General features: G+C 38.7%; 1 protein-coding gene across 1 annotated transcript in view; it reads right to left on the reverse strand.

The window, feature by feature from the left end:
- The window catches only part of LOC126235837 (TBC1 domain family member 20), a 155167-nt gene that overhangs the window by 105108 nt on the left and 23827 nt on the right, over positions 1-26232 (reverse strand). Inside the window, exons 3-5 of the mRNA XM_049944694.1 lie at positions 18911-19060; positions 18518-18612; positions 3563-3756 (exon numbers count right to left, since the gene is read on the reverse strand). Of these exons, the coding sequence (XP_049800651.1) occupies positions 3563-3756; positions 18518-18612; positions 18911-19060 (439 nt within the window). The remainder of the gene's footprint in view (positions 1-3562; positions 3757-18517; positions 18613-18910; positions 19061-26232) is intronic.

Genomic DNA, 26232 nt, shown 5'->3' on the forward strand with positions numbered 1-26232 from the left:
TGTGCGCTGATATGAAACTTCCTGGCAGATTAAAACTGTGTGCCCGACCGAGACTCGAACTCGGGACCTTTGCCTTTCGCGGGCAAGTGCTCTACCACTTGCCTGTGAAAGGCAAAGGTCCTGAGTTCGAGTCTCGGTCGGGCACACAGTTTTAATCTGCCTGGAAGTTTCAGCCATTTTTTCGTTTGTGTGAGGATTTAGAGAAGGAACTGCCATGCGGTCTTCCTCTGTGAAACAGCTTTGGAAAAAGGTGTTTAGTATTTCAGCTTTACGCGTGTCATCCTCTGTTTCAATGCCATCATCATCCCGGAGTGTCTGGATATGCTGTTTCGAGGCAGTTACTGATTTAACGTAAGACCAGAACTTCCTAGGATTTTCTGTCAAGTCGGTACATAGAATTTTACTTTCGAATTCACTGAACGCTTCACGCATAGCCCTCTTTACGCTAACTTTGACATCGTTTAGCTTCTGTTTGTCTGAGAGGTTTTGGCTGTGTTTACACTTGGAGTGAAGCTCTCTTTGCTTTCTCAGTAGTTTCCTAACTTTGTTGTTGATCCATGGTGGGTTTTTCCCGTCCCTCACCAGTTTTACTCGGCACGTACCTGTCTAAAACGCATTTTACGATTGCCTTGAATCTTACACCACATGGCATAGATGGAGAGTTTTAGCGGAGATACAACAATGAAATTGGAGGGTAAGCCCAAGAACCATATTTAAAACTGTTACTATAAGCCACGCAGACTTAAAGTCTCATTTGGTGTGAACTTCTAACAGAGCTCAAGCTGTGGAAGTTACTCGAATCCAACAAAGCTCAGAGCAGCCTCCTGTCTGCTTGGAACTTGGATGCAGAACATCAGATTGTCTTAAGAGCTACAGAGATGTTAGAATAGTCACAAACCTGTCACATTTTACAGCTGAGTGTCCGGTGTCTCTTACAACTTCTAAGATGCTTGAAGACTCACAACAATGGTGTCATTTAAAGGTTGTATGACAGAGTCGTACCTTTACTTGTAGAATGTGAAAGGCTTTTGGTGAGGCTACGTTTGATTATGATCTATTGAGAGACTATCTTAATCAGAAATTACCGTATTTACTCGAATCTAAGCCACACTCGAATCTAAGCCGCACCTGAAAAATGAGACTCGAAATAAAGAAAAAAAAAAAATTCCCGAATCTAAGCCGCACCTGAAATTTGAGACTCGAAATTCAAGGGGAGAGAAAAGTTTTAGGCCGCACCTCCAAATCGAAACAAAGTTGGTCCATTGTAATATGAGACACAATTTAGGTCGAATGAAAGACGATACAGCTACAGTAGTTTGGTTCGAGTCGTAAGTTTAGCAGTTAAGCTTTACCAGGTAGCCATTGCTATGCGTCAGGCGCTCCGTCACTATTTATACGGGTACCCTTCCTTTTTCACGTGCTTCATCTGGTTTGAATCGATTGCTTATTTTGCTTTGATCTGATAAGTGCCGTTTTCTTTGTTATAGGTGTATACGTCACTCTAAGCTGAAAATGCATTACTGTACTGTGTCATGCATTGTTCGTCGCATTCTGATAGTGCTTGTTTACGGCCTGTCGCCGCTCGCGGCATGACTTGCTTTTGTGCGCGCTACCACCGCTTACAATAAAAAGAAAGAGAGGAATCGTCTCATTAGCGAAACAATGGCAAGAGACTGATATTTGTTGTTACTTACACTGCTGCTTTCTTTGATAATGATCAACAAGAACCAAATGCGTATGATAGAACATGCGTATGATAGAACATGTTCTGAACGAGAGTTTTGCGAAAATTTTCCTCCGTTTGAAAATCTTTGCGGCCGCTTCTTTAGTAAATCAAATTCTGCACAGAAATTAGTCATCTTACATTCAAAATCTAGTCAGTTGCCGTGCTTCATTTCTGACTGTATCACTATTAGGCATAAGAATAATACGAATATAAACATGACACGATACGTATATTCTTCCGCGTTTGCTGTTGTCTCACTCTGGTTTCGTAGTTTATTACGCAGACAGGATTTAAATGAGATAGCAACAAACACGAAAGAATACATGGCAAAATGTTTATATTCGTATTATTCTTATGGTGAAGAGAATACTGCATGTGATTCACATTTCATCAGGTTCCTATTAGCAACCATCTCTTCTCACAGGTAGGAAAAAACTCTGAACGTAGAGTTGGCCATATTGACAAACATCCCTAACAGTCTTGCCAGTCGGATTTTCATAGTACATTGAAATTCTGCTACATTCGAAGATGAACAATACGGAATTTGTATTTACTTCGTTGGATAATGTATGAAAATGCAGTGGTCGAAACTCGGGGCGGAGAAAAAAAAAAGCTCGTCTTCTACCTTTTTTTTTAATTTATTTACTGGTGCAGAGGTTTTGGCGCCAGTATTTATCTTTGTGCCCACAAAGCATGCTTGTGTAGCGCTACATATATTCGATGGCAGAAGTTAGTTGTGGCGGCACCTATCAACATTTTTCAGAACTTCCGCTTGCTTTGCACTCGATTCTAAGCCGCAGGCAGTTTTTTGGATTACAAAAACCGGAAAAAAAGTGCGGCTTAGATTCGAGTAAATACGGTAGTCACGGGGGTGGATCATAAATGTAGGCAACACAACACATTAAAATGGAAGGGAGAAACGGTTGGTATATTTTTCTCTGGAGGCAAAATGTCACATTCAGTACTAGGTGAGAAAGAGAAACCCCTAAAAATTCTACTTCTCCATGAATGTAAAGAATTGAGGCACTTTTTGTAAATATAATTAGGAAACATAATGCATGCTTTCAGATTCCACATACAGCAAATAGAAACACATTCATTATGTACCTACATACTGGCACTGCAAAGCTGTTTCATACACATCTCTACATCACTATACACACAGACATCTTGTAAAATTCTTAGATTACTTACCATCACTCATCATAACAAAACTACTGATATGCAAGCGAAGCACCACAGGTAACAGCTAGTTTTATAATAGAGGGACAACTGCCAATGTCAAATTTGAAAATATTAGATTTGCTATGTTAATTACTGTATGCAGTTTTAATGAATATTAGTTCTGAAGATACAGCCACCTTGGAGGGTGTGTGTGTGTGTGTGTGTGTGTGTGTGTGTGTGTGTGTGTGTGTGTGTGTGTGCGCGCGCGTGTGCGTGAATTCCATACACCCATGCTGTGATTCTTCTGGAGGTGAAACCAACAGAAAATTATAAGGCAGGATAAATATTTTATATAAAAACATACAGTGTTTCAAATATATTCCACAGATTGTAAGTGAAGTAGGAGAAGTAAGTGGACATGTAAAAATATTATTGTCATTATCATTTAGAAACTAATAAGGAAATCTGAACCTACTGAAAGATTTGAAAGTTAATCATAATCTTTATCAATCTACCTGGAATTTTGTAAAATTTCCATGTGGACGCTTTCATAGCATTTAGTAACTGCAATCGGTGAAAATGTATACAACAAATACTCTAACAAAAAACATATGTATCAAACTGCATTCTTATCTCTGTGCATACAGATAAAGTTATATAAAGCAATTGTACCTCTCCAAATAATCACATAGTGACGGGTGCAACCTCTGGATTAGAGGATATATATAATTGAGCAAATAGGAAGTTTTTTCCATAGTTGCTGCCATACAATCTTTGAGGTGAGTAGTAGAGAGCTTCTCCATTATTTTAAATGCAATAGATTCTCCCACAACAAGAAGGAATGTCACTGCAACATCATGATAACCCTGAAACAAACAAATCATTGTTTATGATTATATCTCTAATATACTGCACAAATTAAAATTCTTTCAGCTCATGGGAACTTCGGGATTGTAGCTGGTGCTCAATAAATTGTTTATGAAGAGAGATTTCCCTGTGTCTGAATACCTGAACATTTTTATAAGCAGTATCTGTTACACCCATCTTCCAATGAGTTTCCACAGTATAAAGTAAAAGCTATCATCAGCCTCAAAGTTAGTTTGAACGAAACCTTCCTCTACTAGTGATGGTCCTATTATGTGTGCAATTGCCTTTGCCTTACTCAAATGTGAGAACGTTTTCCATTAAACTAGTTTCAGAAGGGTATCATGTTTAATGCAGAATCTTAAACATAGTAGAACTGGAATTTTTTATATTCATTCACAAAGTATTATCAGAAGTGAACATCAAGTTAATTTTTAAAACATCAACTACATATTCAATACAGAAAATCATTAAAACAACAACTGAAGTTTTGTCAACACTTACCTTTAGAATATGCAATTCACAGTACTGTCAATAGAAACATTTTAATACAACACAACACTTAACTTTCAGGATGACATGATCCTTCCTTTTGGAGGAAAAAGGATTACATTAATAGAGGTTGCAATTTTGGAAGATGGGGACGCAAGTCACTCATGTCCCAGGCTGCAATGAACAGACCTATTATGAGGAATAAGGTACACAAATATGAAGGAAAAAGAGGAGGAGGTCAAAGACAGTGCATTAGCAAGCCAAATTCAGTTAAGAAATAGTAGTGTCACAAAGTGAGAGGTAAAGATGGATTAGAAGAGGCAAAGAAAACAAAAAGTGCAAATAGCTAATGATTAAGTAAGACTGGGGAGCGGAGAAGGAATAGAAAAAATGGTGGATGTCATATGCATACACTTGTGTGTATTTATCTGTGATTGTGGGGGGGGGGGGGAATGGGGAGGGAGAAGAGGGAGGATTGTGCAGGGGATAATGACAGAAGTAGTTTGACAAGGGAATATCCCAGATCCAGTTGCTGAGGATTATCTAAAGCACAACTGAAGAGAACAGAGTGCTTATTATACAACAAGGGTGATTTCAGTCAACCATCCAGACTAGTGTATTACATTCCAGAGATGGAATTTCCTTAGCAAAATCTAATTTGACCCCACCAATCTCCTGGACTTAATCTACAATAACCTAAGTAGTGCACAGTGTTTCCGTGTGTCAGGTAATGTGTAACACATTAAATCACATACAATCCACAAACAGATAAAATGGGACTAGAAAAGCAGCTATCTAAATACAAACCAATTTCAATATGATAAAAGTTATATCAGAAAAAATGATCCACTTGTGTGATTGATGATACAGTCGTAAATATATCATGAAGTAGCAACCATATTTTAAATCACAAGATAGATGGTGGAGTGAACAGAGCTAAATCATTCGTCACCATGGAGAAAAAAAAATGAGGGCTATACAGGCAATAAAAGAGATTGCAGGACATATTTATAAGTCTAAGAATATGAAGAAAACAAGAAAAAACGACATCAGTTCAAGAAGTAGTACAAAGTGAAAAATTTAATAAATAAAGTTGCGAATTACAATACTGTTCGTACTAAAGCATAATATCTGCAGTGAAGAAAGTAGCATTTGAACTTATCAATCATCAAACATATTATCTTATCAAATAATTATGAACCCTTTCAAAATATATTTACTTGGTTGTCTGCAGACAAGCAGAAAAATTTCTTCTTACAATATCATCTAGATTTTAGGTTAGTAAACTGTGGTAAGTGAGAGAGCTTAATAGTAATATAAGCACCCACATTTACTGCAGACAGAAAATTATTTTCTTTCAGCAAATCTTTATACAGTTTCTTGCATTTCAGTGATGCAATTTGTAAGTACACTAAACAGAAACTAAACAGTGAAACAGCACAATAAATCTGCACCAAAAGAAAGGATAAAAAAGAGAAAATATCTACATCTCCATGTTTTGGATAAATATCTTTACTCTTTGTGGTAATTTTGTACACCTTGTTGTATACATTGTTGTATGTGCTGAATTTTAAGCATTGATATAAACATTATTGGAGCACTTTTACTTTGCTACTCAGATAACTATTTTTGATTTGCAAGTCTAATAAATCATTATGCATTATTCTTACTGTCATTATCTCTATGTATATTTTAGTAGTAATATTCTTATCAAGGATGCATGGAACTCAACATGAAATAAATTGCTTTGCCTTTTCTATACACTGAGAAGAATACTTTTTTAAAGTTATTTTAAATATAAATGGTAAATATCATTGACCAATACCACACAGAAAGGACTGTCAATAACGTTAGCTAATCTGTGGTGTAACATGTGGATGCACGTTATAGTTGTTCTTTCAGCTAAGGTATTCCTTGACTCATTTCACATCTTATGAATTTCATTGTTTGTAAAATAGCTGCATAAAAAATTTTAGTAACTGACTTTGATGTATACTGGATCATCTTCATGTCTGAAGATGGTTCAACAGAAACCAACACTAGCTGCTCAATAATAAATAAAAATCAGTTGTACTTGTACATACAATAAATTTCGCAAATATCTTACAGTTGTCAATGACCACTGAAACAAAATATTAATCATTTCACCTTCTTGTGGTTTCTCAACAATGTCCGACTATCTCACTTTCAGTTAAGTAAAACACATCAGAAAAGGAAAAAACCATGAACATCAGTTGTTAATAAATCTTAACAGTGAAGACACAAATGATGTTAATCGATATGGAGGAACTGGTGGAAAAGGCAGACCTAGGGCTAACATAAAAGTTAGAAATTAAAATCCAAAGACATATGAAGACTTCCAAGTGGCAGGAGTAGAGGAGATAAGACTTTCTGACCAGCACTGCAGCAGCCACAAATGGAATATCTTGAGAGGAGAGTGGTGTACTCTGAACTTTACACCTGTATGGATACATATCTGTTTGTACCACTGTAAATAACAAAGTGCATTTTATCTGAAATTGTGCTGTTATTAGTCTGGTTTTGTCCTTTCCCAGAGTGAAATTCACATTGGTGACCTGCGATAACAACAGCAAATTCGAACTCTTTAGCATTCTGTGAACCAGCTATTGCACATCAGCAATGGAGCCGTCTTGAAAATACAGTGTACTGATATTTTTATGACAAGATAGTAACACTCATATGAATGTGTTCAGCACTTTACATCAACATACTCAAAGACTCTAACTGAGCATGTCAACACCACCTCACTAGGTGGTGACCTTCAGACAATCAAAACAAACACTTGGGCAGTCGGCTATGACACGCTGCGTGCAGGTGGAGTTTCAAGGTCACAGCTCTGCTGGTTTCACACTCAATTTGGTGACCCATTGCTTAACTGTAGGCCAGCATGAGAGCACCCAAGTGGGAAGTGTGCTCCACAACAAGCACACCAGAATGTAACAGTATCAGTCAGGATGAATGGGCATAGGCAGAGAGTGTATACAGACAACACACAATATCCAGTTGCAGAACATGCTGTACAACATGACAGTCATGACCTTGGTGCCTGTTTCACCAAATACACGACCTGGATTCTTCCCCCAGACAGCAATTTCGAGAAACTCCACAGATGGGAACTAGCACCACAACATGTCCTTGGTTCTCACAACCCAACTGGTCTTAATTTATTTTAATTCCTTTCACCTCAGCGTTTATTCACAGTAACTACTCCTTTCTTCACACCACTTTAGTTTTCTACATCTTTCATTGTCTTTCTTGTCTATTTTTCACTGTCCTCCCTCCCACCTCTGTTACATACAATGCACTTAGCTTTTCACTCTTATTAGCTCACGCATGATGTTTTAGCAGTAATCTCTGCCTTGCATATTACCTTGTATTCCACCTTTAAGCTCTCTTGTCTGGTGCAGTCCCCAACAATCAAGCTTTCCTTCTCATCCAGCCCGGTAAGTTTCCCCTGACCAGGGGTTCTGGGTGACTTTTCTAAACTGTAACCCTTTCCCTAAACCTCTCCAGTCCTTTTCCTTCACCCCTCTTCCTTCCCCTTCAACTCTTCTGCCAGAAGGAGGAGCCATTGGCTCCAAAAGCTTGTAAACATTGAATCTCGTGTGTGTGTGTGTGTGTGTGTGTGTGTGTGTGTGTGTGTGTGTGTGTCTCGCACGCGCGCCCCTGCCACCACATGGTGAATACAGAAGATTTTTTTTTCTATCCATTTACATTATGAGATCCACACGAGATTTATTTGAAACATAAAATCACGAAGCAAATCAGTTCAACTGATAGAATTAATAATTAAACTTTAAAATAACAGGATGTGATTTTCAAAAGATGCCGAAGGAAGTGAGTAGTGACGTCCACAACTTTACAGAAATGATTAAACATTTTTCAATTGAAACAATGTTTCAGGATTCAGTGTGAAAGCTAGACAGGAAGTTGCCTATCTGTTTCAGCATGTGACGAGAAATCTATGGAGGAAACTGAAAGATGTAGGTGGATCCACTCCCACACTCCTGTATAGCTGAACCCTTCTTGGTAAAGTCGACTTTCAAGAGATCAAAGGTGCTGGGTAATGTACACAAGCATCTGTCAACTACACTAGTCTTGTGACTGAAATGTGTAAATTGTTAGCCACAATTATCCTATTTGCAAAATTCTTTTATTTGTGTAATGTTTCAAGGAACTATTTGTTTAGAAAAGAAGTAATTGCTATGGACAGTGTTATTTCACATAAATGTATATTTTTTCAAGTAGGGCTATTAACTTCGCAATATATTATGTAACTTTACATCTTGTTAGACTTGGGTTGATGTTCTATGGACTGAGGAGTTGCTATGTTCAACACAGAAATGTGAAAACTTAGAAAGTTCAAGAGTATGTTCTATGAACTATGTTGTAAATAATTATCGGAATCTGATAAAATTAGGCACTGTCAGGTTAGTAGTCATACATTTCAATGAATTTTCTCAGCACTCTGTAGGCTTCTATGTATGTAGGTTAGTTTGTATGAACAAATGTATAACAAGATGTATGCATTTCTGATTTCACACACTGATTTTGGTCCTCATGCTATTCGATTATGTCATCATTCAAAGCTATTAATGACTGATTACCTGGATTCATCGACTCTGATTACCTGGATTCATCCTGAGTTCTGCATTATTGTATCTCATTGGAACTTGAGATGTGAGAAACTCATGCTTAACTGCGTTTTGGGTACCCCTGGTCGTGTGTGTGTGTGTGTGTGTGTGTGTGTGTGTGTGTGTGTGTGTGTGTGTGTGTGTGCACGAACGCACGCACGCACGCGTGTGTACTTAAGGGGTGTGTGCAACTATTCATTGAGGCAGATGCTTCCTCTAATTATTCTTTACATATGATTGAACTTTTTGATAAATGATTATGAATGTAATTCATTTTGTTGTGTCAAAACGTTTCTACTGGTGTGTACCTAGTGTGGTTGGGATTCATGGGTCAGTCCTCACATGATAAGAACAGGTTCTAATATTTTTTTCATTATTTTCTCTTTTCATGAGTCAACACTCTTACATACTCTGGTTTATGTCACTGATTGACTGTGTGCTATACTCCTACTTGTGACTGAGTATATTATTCTGGTCAGTACCTGTCATCTTCAGTTTTTCGAGTCAGCTCACTCATCATACACTTAGGCTCTGATTTTTTTTTTCTCTTTTGATGATTTTGAAGGTGTGACTTTATAGATGTAAACTTGTGATTTGTAATACTAGTACCTTACATTGCCTCTGCACTTATTTCTTTAGTTTAGTGTTGTAATGTTGTATTTTGACTTTGTATCATTTGTCTTGTGACAGAATGTCCCACAGATCTAAATATCTGAATGCCATGACCTCCTATATGTATAGATTATGACTTGTATAATAGATATTTATCTTACTTTTCTGTAAAATGTTATGTATCAGATACTTTTATACATGTGTATTCTATCTTTAGGTATCATTTTGTACACCATTTGGCAAACCTTATAGTAGGTCACAAAATATTGTAAACACATTGTTTCCATATTATGTGAGGGGATGTTGTAACAGGATAATTACTTTTCCTCAACAATAGTTGTCGATACCAGTACTGGCGGAAGTAACGCTGTGAGGACAGGGTATAAGTTGTGCTTGGGTAGCTCAGATGGTAGAACACTTGCCCGCGAAAGGCAAAGGTCCTGAGTTCGAGTCTCGGTCCAACACACAGTTTTAATCTGCCAGGAAGTTTCATATCAGTGCACACTCCGTTGCACAGTGAGAATCTCATTCTGGATACCACTATTATTTTTCGAATTTTGGAGAGGTCAGTATTATCTCAGTTGCTTTTCTGAAAATTTTCATATAATTTTATACACAGTATGTTATATTTCAAGTTAAAATTTATGAAAATTAATTGCTGTATAAAATGTTTTAGTCTCTATGCTATAATCGTTAAGTACTAGTTCTGAATGTACAGTTAAAATTACTTTTTTTAGAAACATTTGAAATTACGAATTATTGGCACACTTAAAATTTCTATTATCAAGCACGCAGTACCTTACTAGTTATATGTTTATTTCTGGATTCATTCATGAAATAATATTCAAAAGTAATAATGTAAGAGAAACTAATCAAAATTCATTTGTTAAGAAACATTGTAATCCCTTTGGAATATGATTATTTCTGGAGAGTGTGAGAGTCATAAGCAACCCTCTGATGTTATCAGAAGTAGTTTTGTATATTGTATGAACAATGTAATGTTGCCTTTATTAATGTAAAAAATCAGAAGACTGTATGATATAGTAAAATGTGGGAAAATATATTAACAAAAAAACAAAAATTCTGCAACAACAATCTTCGAATGTATTTAGATCAATCCAACCAGAGGATCTAAAATTTGAATTTTCAGCTTCAACAATCAGACCCCTAGACAAGAAGAACTGGAGCCAACTATACGTGAAAAGCTAAGTAAACTATAAAGTTTATTGTAATCTTTGTTCCCCTCAAATCTTCAAGAAATACTAATGTGGACAATAGATGGAAGTAGCAATGAAAGTGTAGATTACAGGTTCCGTCCTCAAAACCAGGAAGTAATATACAGTAGAAAGGAAAAAACTTTAAATACCTACACAAACTCTTAAAAACACAGCATATAAAGCTAAATTTCTTTGAACAACTTCCAGTCCCTTCCACATTGTATTAGAAGTTAAACATGGAGACATTTTTACACCATTGTTATCCAGATGTGTGCTCGAAAAGTTACAAGAGCATGGAAAATAGAGGAAGAAAAATCAAAAGATGATAACTACATACTGCTGGGCAGACTAAAAGAAACAATAAATTGTTTGGCCTTTGCAGACAACCTCATAACATAACCTTAAGAGAATACAAAGAAAAGACTATAACTTTTGAAGGAGGCAGATGAAAATGCAGGTCTGCAGATAACTTCTGAAAATACATAAATGGCCAATCAAAGTAACTCACAAGGAATTTTAAAATCCAAATACGCACCATCAAGAAAACAACGTTAAATACCTGAGTGACAATTCTTACTTGAAAAGTGAAAAAACAGGCAATTAAAATCAGAATTGAAAAATGAAGAGTTTTTCCCATAGATGTTAATTTAAAAATGTAAAATGCAACCAACCATAAAGAAGGCACATTAAGCTGTAGACAGGCACAATTAAAAGACATTTACATAGAGCTTTTGGCCACAGCCTTCATCAGCAAAGGAGAAACACACACCATTCACACACAAGCAAGCACACTTCATGCACACACAAATGCAGACTCCAGCATCTCAGGCCGGAATGCAACTATTATGTAGGATGCAATCAGCAATCAGGAGGATGGAGGATGGAGCCATCAGAGAGGAAGAGGTAAACGTCTAGGTAGGTGGCACATCGGGTTGAGGAGGACTACAAGAAGTGGATGGGAGAAAATTTGTTGAGGTTGTGAGGGAACAAAGATAGAGTGTCTTGGCACCAAGTCCGGGTCATGAAGATATCATTAATGAACCTGAACTAAGATAAGAGAGTGGCATTTTGGGAGGCTACAAAGGTCTCCTCTGATGGCATAGGATGGTGCCATGCGGGTGTCCATAGCTGCGCCGCCGATTTGTTTGTAATCTTCCCTTCAAATGAGAAGCGGTCATGAGTTAGGACAAAATTAGTAAGATGTATGAGAAATAAGGTTGTGTTAGGCTGTTGACCTTTCCACCAAGACCCTGGACTTTCCAAAGACCTACTCTCCTCCTCCAGATCCCTGAAATGGAAGCGCTTCTTTGCCGCCAATCCATCCAAGTGAAAGCACCCTAATTTCACCATTGAACCCTTGTCTTTTCTAGTTTACACCACCGTCCAACCTTAATCCCCCCCCTCCCCCCCCCCTACCTAACCACTGGCTGGTCACATTCCAGGAATTCCTTACCTCCAACTTAACCTCACCATACTTCCCCAGGTCCCTTTCACAGGAAACCAACCTTCAGCAAAAAGAAAAAATAGCCTTACACAACCTAAAAGCAAATTCTGACCTGATCATCCCCCTGCAGACACAGGTTCCAACACTGTTGTTATGAATCGCAGTGACTACCTGGCAGAAGGCCTCCATCAATAATCTGACTCATCTACATCTTCATCTACATCTACATCTACACCTACACCTACATCCATACTCCGCAAGCCACCTGACGGTGTGTGGCGGAGGGTACCCTGAGTAGCTCTATTGGTTCTCCCTTCTATTCCAGTCTTGTATTGTTGGTGGAAAGAAGAATTGATGGTATGCTTCTGTGTGGGCTCTAATCTCTCTGATTTTATCCTCATGGTCTCTTCGCGAGATATATGTAGGAGGGAGCAATATACTGCTTGACTTCTCGGTGAAGGTATGTTCTCGAAACTTTAACAAAAGCCCGTACCGAGCTACTGAGCGTCTCTCCTGCAGAGTCTTCCACTGGAGTTCATCTATCATCTCCATAACGCTTTCGCGATTACTAAATGATCCTGTAACGAAGTGCGCTGCTCTCCGTTGGATCTTCTCTATCTATTCTATCAACCCTATCTGGTACGGATCCCACACTGCTGAGCAGTATTCAAGCAGTGGGCAAACAAGCGTACTGTAACCTACTTCCTTTGTTTTCGGATTGTATTTCCTTAGGATTCTTCCAATGAATCTCAGTGTGGCATCTGCTTTACCGACGATCAACTTTATATGATCATTCCATTTTAAATCACTCCTAATGCATACTCCCAGATAATTTATGGAATTAACTGCTTCCAGTTGCTGACCTGCTATTTTGTAGCTAAATGATAAGGGATCTATCTTTCTATGAATTCACAGCACATTACACTTGTCTACATTGAGATTCAATTGCCATTCCCTGCACCATGCGTCAATTCGCTGCAGATCCTCCTGCATTTCAGTACAATTTTCCATCCACCTATAAACTCTGCAATAGTGGTCCCATCACTGCTTAAGTATTTAGGTCCTTCCCAGGACCTTGCCCCTGAATCCATTTCCCTCCTCACCCTGTGACACCCTGCATACCCACCTTCTACATGCTCCCTGAATTCAACAAACCCAACAGTCCTGGACACCCCATTGTGGCTGGTTGTTGTGTCACCACTGAATGAATCTTGGCCCTCACTGACCAACACCTCCAACCAACTGCCTATAATATAGCCTCCCACATCAAAGACACCAACTACTTCCTTCACCAACTCTCCACCATTCCCAACCATTTACTTCCTGGATTCCTACTTGTAACTGTTGACATCACCTCCCTATACACCAACATCCCTCACGCCCATGGTCTTACCACTATTTAACACTACATTTCCCACCGTCCTTCAGACTCCAAACCCATCACCTCATTCCTCATATGCCTTGCTAACTTTAACCTAACCCACAACTAGTAGAACTTTGAAGGGAAGGCATAGAAACAAATCTGCGGCACAGCTATGGGCACCCGTAAGGCACCATGCTATGCTAACTTGTTTATGAGCCATCTAGAGGAGACTTTCCTAGGCTCCCAAGAGGCAAACCCTAAGCCTGGTTCAGGTTCATTGATGATATCTTCATAATCTGGACTCAGGGTCAAGACAACCAATGTGTTATTTCACAACCTCAACACCACCTCTCCCAACCGCATCACCTGGTCCTCCTCAACCCAGTGTGCCACCTTCCTAGTTGTTGACCTGCTCTTCACTGATGGCTCCACCCTCACTTCTGGCCACATTAAACCTACCAACCACAAACAGTACCTGCATTTCAACAACTGTCATCCCTTTCAACCAGAAACATCCTCCCATACAGCCTGGCCATCCAAGGATGGTGTATACGCAGTAACAAGGAATCCCCTTCTCAGTATTCTGACAGTCTTACCACACAGGCACTATTTCCCAGACCTAGTCTGCAAACAGATCTCCCATGAAATTTACGTCCTCAGACCCCCAATCCTCCCACCAACCCCAAGAACCAGCCACAAAGTAATGTCACCTTTGTCACCCAGAACCACCCTGGAGCGGAACAACTGAACCACACCATTTGCCGGGGCTTTGATTACCTATCATCATGTCATGAAATGAGGGACATCCTACCCAAGATACTTTGCACCCCCTCCTAAAGTGGTGTTACGTCACCCATCCAACCTCCACAATACCTATGCCAATCCCAACCCCTCACCACAAGAATCATATCCCTGTCAAAAGGCAGGTGCAAGACCTGTTCAAACACCCCCCCCCCCCCCTGCCCAACACTTTCTACTCCAGTCCTGTCACAGGTTTATCCTATCCCATCATGGGCCAGGCAACCTGTGAAAGCAGCTATGTCATTTACCAGCTCTGCTGCAATCATTGCACAGCTTCTTATACTGGTATGACTACCAACCAGCTGCCCATCAGAAAGAACGGCCACTTCCAGACTGCAGCCAAGAGCAAAGTAGACCACAATGCAGTACAACATGCAGCTGAACAGAACAGGCTAAATTTCTATGGCTGCTTCACTAACTAACGCATCTGGATTCTCCATTCCAACACCAGCTTTTCTGAACTGCACAGATGGGATTTGTCCTTACAACACATTCTCCACTCGCGTTATTATCCCAGCCTCAACCTATGGTAACATACTGTCCCTACACCCTCCACACAAGTTTCCATCCCCCCGTCCTATGGCCTCCTCCCAATTTTCATCTCACACTGCCAATTCACCTGCCAATCCTTCCCTCTTCACTGCACCTCTCCTTTTTCGCTCCATTTTTTCCACCTCCCTGCCCCACAACCTCCTGAAACTGCGCCTGTTGGCATTCTAGTCCGTGTACACTCCACCAGATAGCGTTTGTGTCTCTCCCCACTCATACACTACAATCCCTTCCCCTTCCCACCACCTCCAGACCGCAGGTCGCATCCTGCCTGATAGTGGCATGCTAGCCCACATGTTGGAGCTGGTGATCATTTTGCATGAGATGTGCTTGCTTCTGTGTACGGATGGTATCTATGTCTCTTTTATTGATGAAAGCTGTGGCCAAAAGCTTTATGCAAGTGTCTTTCAAGTGTGCATGCCTGCAACTTAATGTGTCTTCTTTATGGTAAGTAGCAATCTATATTTTCCTAGAGTGATGATATTCCTACATGGCATTTCCATTGTTGGATGTTAAATTACGGCATTACAGTATAGTTTTAACATCAGAAGCCCTCATGGGTCAGAAACACTACTTTCAGCTGGATGCAAAGTGGCATTTGAAGATTTAGGAAAGAATCTAGAGAGAATGAAAGATAAGCTATCAACAAAACAGATCCACAAATTTTTCCAAGACAGGAAAATAGACAAGGAAAGTGGGTGGGGAGGCAAAACAAAATAGAACTTAGAAGAACTGCAGATTGGAGAGGACATCTTACTCAACAGAAAGAAATTTAGACTAGAAATAAAGAAAATTGGAGGTTTTAAGGGAGATAAAATAACAACTGGACTCAAATGGTTAGATGAGAGAAAAAGAGCTTACTCTGAGAAAAGGAAAGAGTTTAGAGGAAGGTTAAAGGAAAAGATTACTCTTTATTTATCTTGACATGGGGAACAAAGAAAAACATAATTGCATTTGAGGCATTTGAAAACAATATTTCATTTCCTTACACATGCGTCTAAGAGATGGGAGTAGATATTGACCGAAGGCCAAGTAACAGATGTTAATAAGTGAACAAAGTTACTGCTAGAGTCTATATTGCTTTCTTGGATCTTTAATCATGGGAAACAATTTTACTGATGAACCTGCCGCATCAACTGTTTCAGCGCCAGCTAGTGAAGCATGTAAGTCATGTACAATTTGTGAGGAATTTCCTCATTCCATTAAAAGCCATTTTTAACCCGAAGTGAAAATTTGAGGTTGAGACCAAGGAACAAGTGACTTGATCACAGTGGAGGACACAGGAACCTGATGTACAAAATGAAAGTCTTCAAATACAATTTTATCTTTTATTTTGTGAATGGTTTTGATATACACTATCATCATCCCATGTTGCTGTTGTTGTTTTCAGTCCTGAGAATGGTAGCTCTCCATGCTACTCTATCCTGTGCAAGCTTCTTCATCTCCCAGTACCTACTGCAACCAACATCCTTCTGAATCTGCTTAGTGTATTCATCTCTTGGTCTCCCTCTGTGGTTTTTACCCTCCACACTGCCCTCCAATACTAAATTGGTGATCCCTTGATGCCTCAGAACAAGTCCTACCAACCAATCCCTTCTCCTAGTTAAGTTGTGCCACAAATTTCTCTTCTCCCCATTTCTATTCAATACCTCCTCATTAGTTACGTGACCTACCCATCTAATCTTCAACATCCTTCTGTAGCACCACATTTTGAAAGCTTCTATTCTCTTCTTGTCTAAACTATTTATCGTCCATGTTTCACTTCCATACATGGCTACACTCCATACAAATACTTTCTGAAATGACTTCCTGACACTTAAATCTATACTTGATTTTAACGAATTTCTCTTCTTCAGAAACCCTTTCCTTGCCATTGGCAGTCTACATTTTATATCCTCTCTACTTCCACCATCGTCAGTTATTTTGCTCCCCAAATAGCAAAACTCCTTTACTACTTTAAGTGTCTCATTTCCTAATCTAATTCCCTCAACATCACCTGATTTAATTCGACTACATTCCATTATCCTCATTTAGCTTTTGTTGATGTTAGTCTTATATCCTCCTTTCAAGACACTGTCCATTCCGTTCAACTGCTCTTCCAAGTCCTTTGCTGTCTCTGACAGAATTACAATGTCATCGGTGAACCACAAAGTTTTTATTTCTTCTCCATGGATTTTAATTCTTACTCCAAATTTTTCTTTTGTTTCCTTTACTGCTTGCTCAATATACAGATTGAATAACATCGGGGATAGGCTACCACTGCTTCCCTTTCATGTCCCTCGACTCTTATAACTGCCATCTGGTTTCTGTACAAATTGTAAATAGCCTTTCGCTCCCTGTATTTTACCCCTGCCACCTTCAGAATTTGAAAAAGAGTATTCCAGTTAACATTGTCAAAAGCTTTCCCTAAGTCTACAAAAGCTAGAAATGTAGGTTTGCCTTTCCTTAATCTATTTTCTAAGATAAGTCATAGCATCAGTATTGCCTCATGTGATCCAATATTTCTGCAGAATCCAAACTGATCTTCCCCGAGGTCGGCTTCTACCAGTTTTTCCATTTGTCTGTAAAGAATTCGAATTAGTATTTTGCTGCTGTGACTTATTAAACTGATAGTTTGGTAATTTTCACATCTGTCAACACCTGCTTTCTTTGGAATTGGAATAATTATATTCTTCTTGAAGTCTGAGGGTATTTCGCCTGTTTCTTACATCTTGCTCACCAGATGGTAGAGTTTTGTCAGGGCTGGCTCTCCCAAGGCTGTCAGTAGTTCTAATGGAATATGTCTTTCATTCTAAACTAATGTATAAAACAAAACAAACAAAACAAAAAAAGATTGTAGACAATATAGGCACGATCAAGAGGTATAAAAATATAACAAAACTAAGTTAAATATACACAATTGACTTACAGTGTAAAATCGCTGTCAGCAGGCTGAAAGCAACTTTACACTATGGGTCAATAGTGTTTGTTCATCACAGTTTTACTATGTTTTTACATCTTTTGAAAGTCTATTTTGGCTACAAGTTTTCTTAATATTTTTTTTTATACTAATCAAGAATGAAACACGTCTTATGACAACTGTATGGATCAAAACAGGTTATAAATAAAAGAACAATTTTTTGAAGTAAGGCTGTTTTACATTCCATAGTATATTAAAAAAAAAAAAAAGAAATCAATATCTGATGAAAAAAATGATTTATCTTCATCAAAATCTGCCATCAGAATAACATATATAGACAACAAACAGAATTCTTTAGGTTTTCAAACTGTCGTACTATTTCTAGAGTCTGCTGATGAGGGGGTGGGGAGGGGGGGTGGGGAGGTAACCCAATCTAAACAACTGCCACTCTGTTATAAAGTTTGCCTGAAAAATAACTTTAAAGTACTTCATAGCAACTTAAAAAGTCTCTTTGTCACAGCAAATACAAAACAGTTCTAATCTATCATTCTTTCTTGGAGACAGTTTTTTTATGGAGGAATGCGTTTCATTAGTTTGCAGCCAAACAATAGTAGTAATAGCTTTCCCAACACCCATCAGGCAAACTCAGTTCTTAGCATTATATCATTTCTTTTAAATGTGAAATTTTAACTAATTCAGATCTTGCAAATACTTTTACAAATGTACCTTACCTGGTAGTACCGCAAATGAGGATATCTGATTATTACCCTCAGTATAAGCCTTGTTAATTGGTCTTGCAAAGCCACTCTCTGTTCATATGGAATACCTGTCAAATAATTATCAGTGACATTAATGGAAGTGAATTTTTACAATATCAATAGAATGTAAACAGCATGTCATTTTTTCCCTGTTGAGCAAATCAAAGTAAAATACTGAAAGCTGAAAAAGCAAGTCATGAAAAATTAGAATTACTTAGAGTCCAGTGATTGCAAAAACAAATGATAGACAATTCAAACCAAGTTACCTTCATTGCATTCAAATAAAGCTATGGCCAACTATAACGAAAGGGAAAATTACTACTTGATATTGTGATTTCTGTAATAACACAAATGATCTGGACATACCTGGTGGAAATCTTTTGAGAGATCTATTAACATCCAGCACTACTTGCTGATATTCCGCATGACTTTCTAATTCAGCTTGGCTGGGAAGTTCAGTATCTGATGGTGCATCAATTCCGACAAGTATTGGCCAAACTTTTCTTCGAATTTCATCTATATGGAAGAGACTTATGAGTAATAAAACAGTAACTTATGTCTTAGTTTGTAGGAAACTTCTAAATATCACAAACTGATTGCAAAGACTAATCACAAAGACCCTAAGAAACACTATTTCTTTACTAGTTTCAACACTATAGTGATGCGTACATAAGAATGCGCCAGCGTGATGCATTCTGTGCACAGACAGAAAATAACCCACAATGTTCTCAGTAAGTGCTCTGTCACTATCTCACACCTCATGATCCAGACGTTACCTCTCCTGGTAACTGGCAACACTATGGTGACCACTACACTGGCCAACTATTTCTGCTTTTGACTCTACGCAGTAGAACTTATATGCTATGTAAACTACTGCTGTCACTTCATAACTTACTACTTGTTTTCTTTGCTTCATGCCATCCATAATGGGCACTATATTAGCTAAGAAATTTCACCGCACCTAAAATAATATGAAAATGAGTGCTAAATGTTCATGCGCAGCCTGAAGAGCATCCTTCAGGCAGTGTTGCAGAATGATGCTTTTGACTGGAGCTTCATGTGGTACATTGCTCCTCCCTACTTTGCTTCACCCCTCCATGCGCCTTCTTATGTGAACATCATTACGAGAGAGAGAGAGAGAGAGAGAGAGAGAGAGAGAGAGAGAGAGAGGGGGGGGGGGGGGAGAGAGAGAGAGAGAGAGAGAGAGAGAGAGAGAGAGAGAGAGAGAGAGAGAGAGAGAGAGAGAACATGTCTCACTTAAACTAAAACTACTATTCTGCAATTATTGCCACTACATGTGATGGTACGTGGCATAATGTAAAGATAATGAAAGACAATAGAGTGGATACCCACACCCTTTAAAAATATTGCACGACATGGCAAAGGTTGTATGTACATGTGATGAGGTATTTGCAGTTCAGAAAGCTGAAAACAGTTGCTATTGTTTGGAGTGCTCTGGTATGACATTAACATTGGCTGAGGAGCTTAGCAGCCGGAGCAGGGAGTGTTAAATAATCCAGAAGGCTCCACGTGCCCTAGCAAGCAGGCAGTAGTGAGTCTCAATGATAATGTACACACCACAGCATGCTAAAGCGATTCTTTTTCTTTTCCAAAATTTAATCAGTAGTTCTTAATATCAAAATGTGTAGAATATTTATGCATCAGGCAATTACAAATTAATTCATGTTAGCATAATATTTCACGAGACATTATTTGTTTTTAATATATGGAGTTTGATGTCTTCATTATTAGCTCTGGCATGTGATCTATTATGTAACCTTTTTAATTACAGGTGGCTGAAAGTTGTAAAAAATATTACAATAATAATGCACGTCAATAGAATGTAATTGCAAGGCGTGGAAGAGACAACAGCGACAGTCAGTGGAACATAAAATGAAAAAATTGTGAGGACAAGCCACGGTAGGCTGGTTTTATTGGTGGAAGATAGAGTAGCTTGCAGAGTCAATTGCAAAGATTGAGAAGAGACTGTTTCTAATGACAAAAGGGTGAGGTGGTCTGTCTCCACGATGTAATAGAGTTTGTGACTGACAGTTGGGCAGCAAATGGCTGCATAGAGTTGAGTTCTGTGACTGAGCATTGTTAGAATTATTCAGTGAGAGTGAATGTGTAGTGTTTCAGGATATTTGTAAACATCCCAACACACCATTTGAAAGCCGTCGAAAAGAGGTGCTCTTGAGTAAGTTGAATAAGGATAAATGTAGTGGGAAATGGAAACTGTGTGTTTTCCTTTCTTGTATGCGGTGAATGTGGAGCAGTGGTGGACCCAGCGAGAAGGGGACCAGTAAAAAATTGTATTACAACCACTGGTTGTCCGGGAGTCATTTGTGCCATGGTGCAGCAAGTGCCTGAATCCAAGAGCCATGGAGTAAATGACGCACCAACAAGGGTGTAATGAACATTTGAACAGCAGTAGTGGTTTATCTGTGTCTGCTCTCTCAGGTCCTAAAGTACGCATGTACGGACATTTTGAATGTAGTCAAGAGAGTGGTATTACCTTAGCAATTGTTTGTTTTGTTAAAAGAAATAGTGAAAATGTTGGGCAAAATATACCCCTAGTATGAAGGCTTTCATGACCGGATGACATATCTTCTGGTAAACCTTCCGGGATGTAAGGTCATGGTCCATGAAACTCTTCAGCTCCTAACGTTTCGTCCAGAGCTGCGCTGGACATCTTCAGAGGGGTGTTTCTCCTCCTGTGAGTCGGCAAGACTTACCGGAGGAGAAACATCCCTCTGAAGATGTCCAGCGCAGCTCTAGACAAAATGTTAGGAGCTGAAGAGTTTCATGGACCACAACCTTACATCCCGGAAGGTTTACCAGAAGAAAATATACCCCTGTTTGTGAGAAGTGTGGCTATTTATTTAGTTGTGCAGTAGAGAGAACTTGCGGAAGCATTTCAGAAATCTTCACCACAGTTGGATCGACAAGGAAGTGACACTGAAAGATCCGGACCACCAAACAACTACTCTGAGAAGAGAGGATAAAGGTAATACTACTTTCATCTGGCGGTGTATTAGGGTTGGCAAAATACTGCCCAGTTGTATCGGCCAGGGATGCAACTTCCCACTAGAGTTGGTATAAGACCCACCACAAACCCTACAAAATACATCAGCAGGAGAAGAGGGGAAAAATACACTCCAAATGCAGATGGACTGCTAAGTTTTATAAGGAAGAGTGCTAATACACATTAACAGTCTGAACTATTAATTTTCTATTGCAGAAGATACTTTGGGTCTGCTAAGGTTTTCTAAAATGACTTATGCCACTAGTACAGTTGTGATTTTAATCAATAAATAATTGAAGTTCAAAGACATTCAATTTGTTGCCTTACTTATTTGATGTAAAAACTCCCTATATTGTTTTACTTAAACCAATGTTAACAAGTCTGCAAAGAATTTATCAACTTGTCATTTTTTCAAATAGGAACTGTTTTCAGCAGTGGGCAGTCACTACCCACATCTGACACACCAAAATCTGATACACCCAATTGTGTAATTATGTTCCCCTCCCAAGAAACAAGTATCAAAACGTGGAGGTAACTAGCAAACTACACATAATGGCACACAGTTGAAGTATTTGTGGTCTTTCCTGATGAGGATCTGTACATTCAATTGCAATCTACAGGTATTTTATTGCACTGTACACAGATCTATAGATAAGAAAATTTATCATTAAAACTAAACATTCCTTCTTCTTCAAGCTAAGTATAAATTCAAGGGCCAGCAATTAACCTCCGTTATTTGTTTTGTGCTCGTATTAATACAAACACAACTGAGTACAGTTGTGAAAACACTACTAGTGCGATCTCGCAATTGACAGCACAACTCATTTTTGGAAAGACACGTCGATGTAAAGGAGGTGGCTTGTGGCCATGTTCTAATTAGAGATGCAACAGTCAGTGCCTGTATAATTTTTTGGGAAATAGGCGGTGATAAAAACTTCTTTTTATATATAACTATATCTATTTGAAATTTTATTTTTGATGAGCATACACAATGACTGCAGACAACTAAATCACACCCTCCTTTCCAGACATTGTACAGGTGAAGTAAGAACGACTATTATGTAGTCTGTTTTGTAATGAAATAATCAGGATATCTGGATGTGGAATGTAATATGTGACTAAGGGGAAGTGATTTTTGTGACTATAAAAACTCAGAATCAAATCTTTTAATTGATGCATTTTCTTAAGTGGGCACAGTTGACTGATGAAACTGTACTGTAATTCTTAAGTATCTAATATGCTCATAAGAATGGAATTTTCTGTACAAGTGTAATTCAGAAAGCATGAAATTTTTTGTTACGTGAGTAGAAATGTATTTATAATCTTCAAAACACTATGTTATTTCAAATGATAACATTTTTTCCATTTTCACAATTGAAAACCACCTCTTAACAAAATATAATCTGTGATTATAGAAACAATTTTGTTTAGTTATAACTGGAGTTACTTTACTGGATGTTCAAATGGTGTTCCTTGGCAGAACAGATCTAGGAGAAGGAAGTAACTGTGAAAGGAGTTATAGTTAATTATGTATTGGACTCGGACACGGACACACACACACACACACACACACACACACACACACACACACACACTGTTTTCATACTTCTGAGAATTATTTTCAGATTCTAGTGCATCTTGTCAACGTTCTTTACATGCTTGTCTAAGGAGAAGAGTGACTGACATATTGTACACTTCTTTTCATTTTAGAGCAACCATGATTACAAAAATAATCGCCAGTTTCAGCCACACACCACCCATCTCTAGACTCTACAATATGAAAAGAATAATCTACATCACAAACTTAAAATCTGTAAAAATTTTATCAACTTTATTTGTAACTAGCTGGACCTGGTCACACATTGCTGTGGCTCAGTCTGGTTACATGGAAAATTGCTATATATGTATTGAAATGGCATATAAATATGTCCTACCATCTCTCTCTCTCTCTCTCTCTCTCTCTCTCCCTCTCTCCCTCTCTCCCTCTCTCCCTCTCTCCCTCTCTCCCTCTCTCTCTCTCTTCCATCTCCCCCTGCCTCTCTCTATGTACATTTCCTCCCACCCCTCTGTCCATATCCTCTCCTTTCTTTTTCTCTGGCATTAAGCCTTGTTTATTGTTACTGTAAGTTCAGATCCTATGGTAGTAGAATTCTTACGATAAGCTATTGTTATGGTAGGCCAAGTTTGAGTGTTTGTGAAATGGCTTCTGGTGCAGTACACCACTAAGACAATTTCTCCCTCCCACTATTGCACAGCTATGCCGCAGGGTCAGGTAATAAGATAGGAGAATGAAGGTTCTACAACACTCCAACAAATTAGTGACAAAGCCACACCAATGAGTTAAAAGGGTTTACTTATCTTTGTGACTTGTTGAATAACAAGGCCTCCAACACTGGATGTACCATAATAAAAAACGCCCATGAATGGCTAAGTGCAAATAACCTTTGGCAAATTTCTCAGTACATAGCAAATGCAATTTACAACAACTGTCTGTTCACTTCTAAGAGTTCACTAAATGATGTTCCCTGTCTAATTCAGCCCTGGATGATGATCTATAACCAAGGGGGTGAGAGCTGCTTTTCTATCTTCCGAGCAGGCTTCTGTCCACTGTTGTCGGTCACTGGCGTATTGTACTCTGCCGGCAATTGGCTGAGGTGAAGTTGATTTCTTCATACTCAGCACCACCTGAGGCACTGGCAAAAACTCGCGCAAGTGGCAAGTCTCTAATGGCACTGGCACCAGCTCAAATCTTTGCACCTGTGGTGCTTTTTCCTTGGCTATGTCTTGTTCTGATGACACAGCATACAAAACTGACTGCTTAAAATACTGCTTACATTCATCACCTGCTTTCTGTGCAGTTGGCCATTCCTTATGTTCATTACCGAAAATAAGTAATACTGCTACTTGTCAATTTAAGCCATCCGCATTTCTGTGCTTCTTCCCAAGTTTATGCATGACTTTAATATCAAATTCACTTAGTATTACTGCCCATTGCTTCTATCTATTAGAAGGATTCTTTAACATCAACAACCATTTTAATGCCACATGATCTGCTATTACTCTACACTTTTTACTGTACAGATAACATCTGAAATATGTGATTCCTTACATAAGGCTAAAAATCTCTTTCTCCATTGTGCGATAATTTCTTTCTGCAGAATTTAGTTGTCTTGATGTGTAAGCTACTGGATGTTCTATGCCTTCTACCTCCTGTGACAGCACACAGTCAAGTGCTGATGCATCACATGATACAACAAATTCTTTATTAAAATCCGGAAAGACCAATATTGGACTCCATCTTAAAACTTCTTTTAGTTCCTCAAAAGCATGCTAGCACTATTCTGACCACACAAATTTAGTCCCTTTCTCAACAATTGTGTCAATGGTGTGACAATACCGCAATCATTATACGAAGTGGCAGTAATAGTTTGTGACTCCTAAGAACGATTGCAACTCCTTTACATATTCTGGTATGATAAATTCACATACAGCTCTAATTAATCTTGCAGTATGTACTTACTCTGTCTTTACCTATAATATGACCTACGTATGCTACCTCTTCCATCACAAAATTACACTTTTCTCCACTCAAAGTTAACTTCGCTGCTTTTAATCTTATGAATACTTCCCTTAATCATTGAGTACAGTGTTCCGTACCACTCCCATAGACGATCACGTAATTGAGAGATACTAGGCACTACCATGGTTTTAAACTTCTGAGTACTCCGTCCAACAATCACTGAAATGTTGCAGTTATATTTTTTTAATCCAAATGGCATTGTTTTGAATTGGAAATGTCCTCACATTGTCGAAAACGCTGTTTGTGGCAATCCTGCAATGCAACCTCTATCTGATGATAACCACTCCTGCAATCCATTGCTGAAAAATATTTGCATTGCCCTGAATGGTCCAAAGTTTCTGTGATGTTTGGCAAAGGGTAGGCGTCTTTTATGGTTTTCACATTTAGGTGTCTGTAGTCACAACAAAACCTACATTTTTGTGTTCCATCCATTGATTTTCTTTTGACACGATGGGTATTCCTGCCCTCCAATGCACTATTACTTTCTTCAATAATCCCATCTTTCAGCTGTCAATCGAGAAATTCCTGCAAAATTGGCAGCAAGAACCTAGGTATCCTGTATAGTTTGTAGTAAACTGGTGATTCGTTCCCAGTTGGTATGTGGTGCTGTGTAACATGTATACCTGGTAATGGCCCTTTTGGAAAAAATAAATCCTTAAATTCCAAAAGTAATTTTTCCATCCATTCCATATTGCTTCCCATTAGGCACTTCAATTTTTCTCTTAATCCGGTTTCAATGGTGTTTGGCAACTGTCTGTGGCTGACACCCCTCTATGTCCCATTCTTCTTCCTCCAGGATATCCATATTAGCGATTAACAGCCCCTTTGTTAATCCTATGTCCTCTGCGCTAAAATTATCTACATAAGCAGGTACCTTCTTCACACCCTTTATTTCTTTATGCATACAATACCTCTTTTAACTAAGCAAATCGTATCATCTAATACTTTCCTCTAATGGTTCCATCACCTATTGGCAAACTAGAATCAACAATGATCCCAAGTGATTTCCCAGTATCCTTAGGTACACAATCGTGTGAGTCAAGTCTTAGTGTGGTCATTCATGGTGACATCGCTACACCAAAC

The sequence above is a fragment of the Schistocerca nitens genome, chromosome 2, assembly GCF_023898315.1.
Source record: "Schistocerca nitens isolate TAMUIC-IGC-003100 chromosome 2, iqSchNite1.1, whole genome shotgun sequence".
NCBI classification, from domain to species: Eukaryota; Metazoa; Arthropoda; class Insecta; order Orthoptera; family Acrididae; genus Schistocerca; species Schistocerca nitens.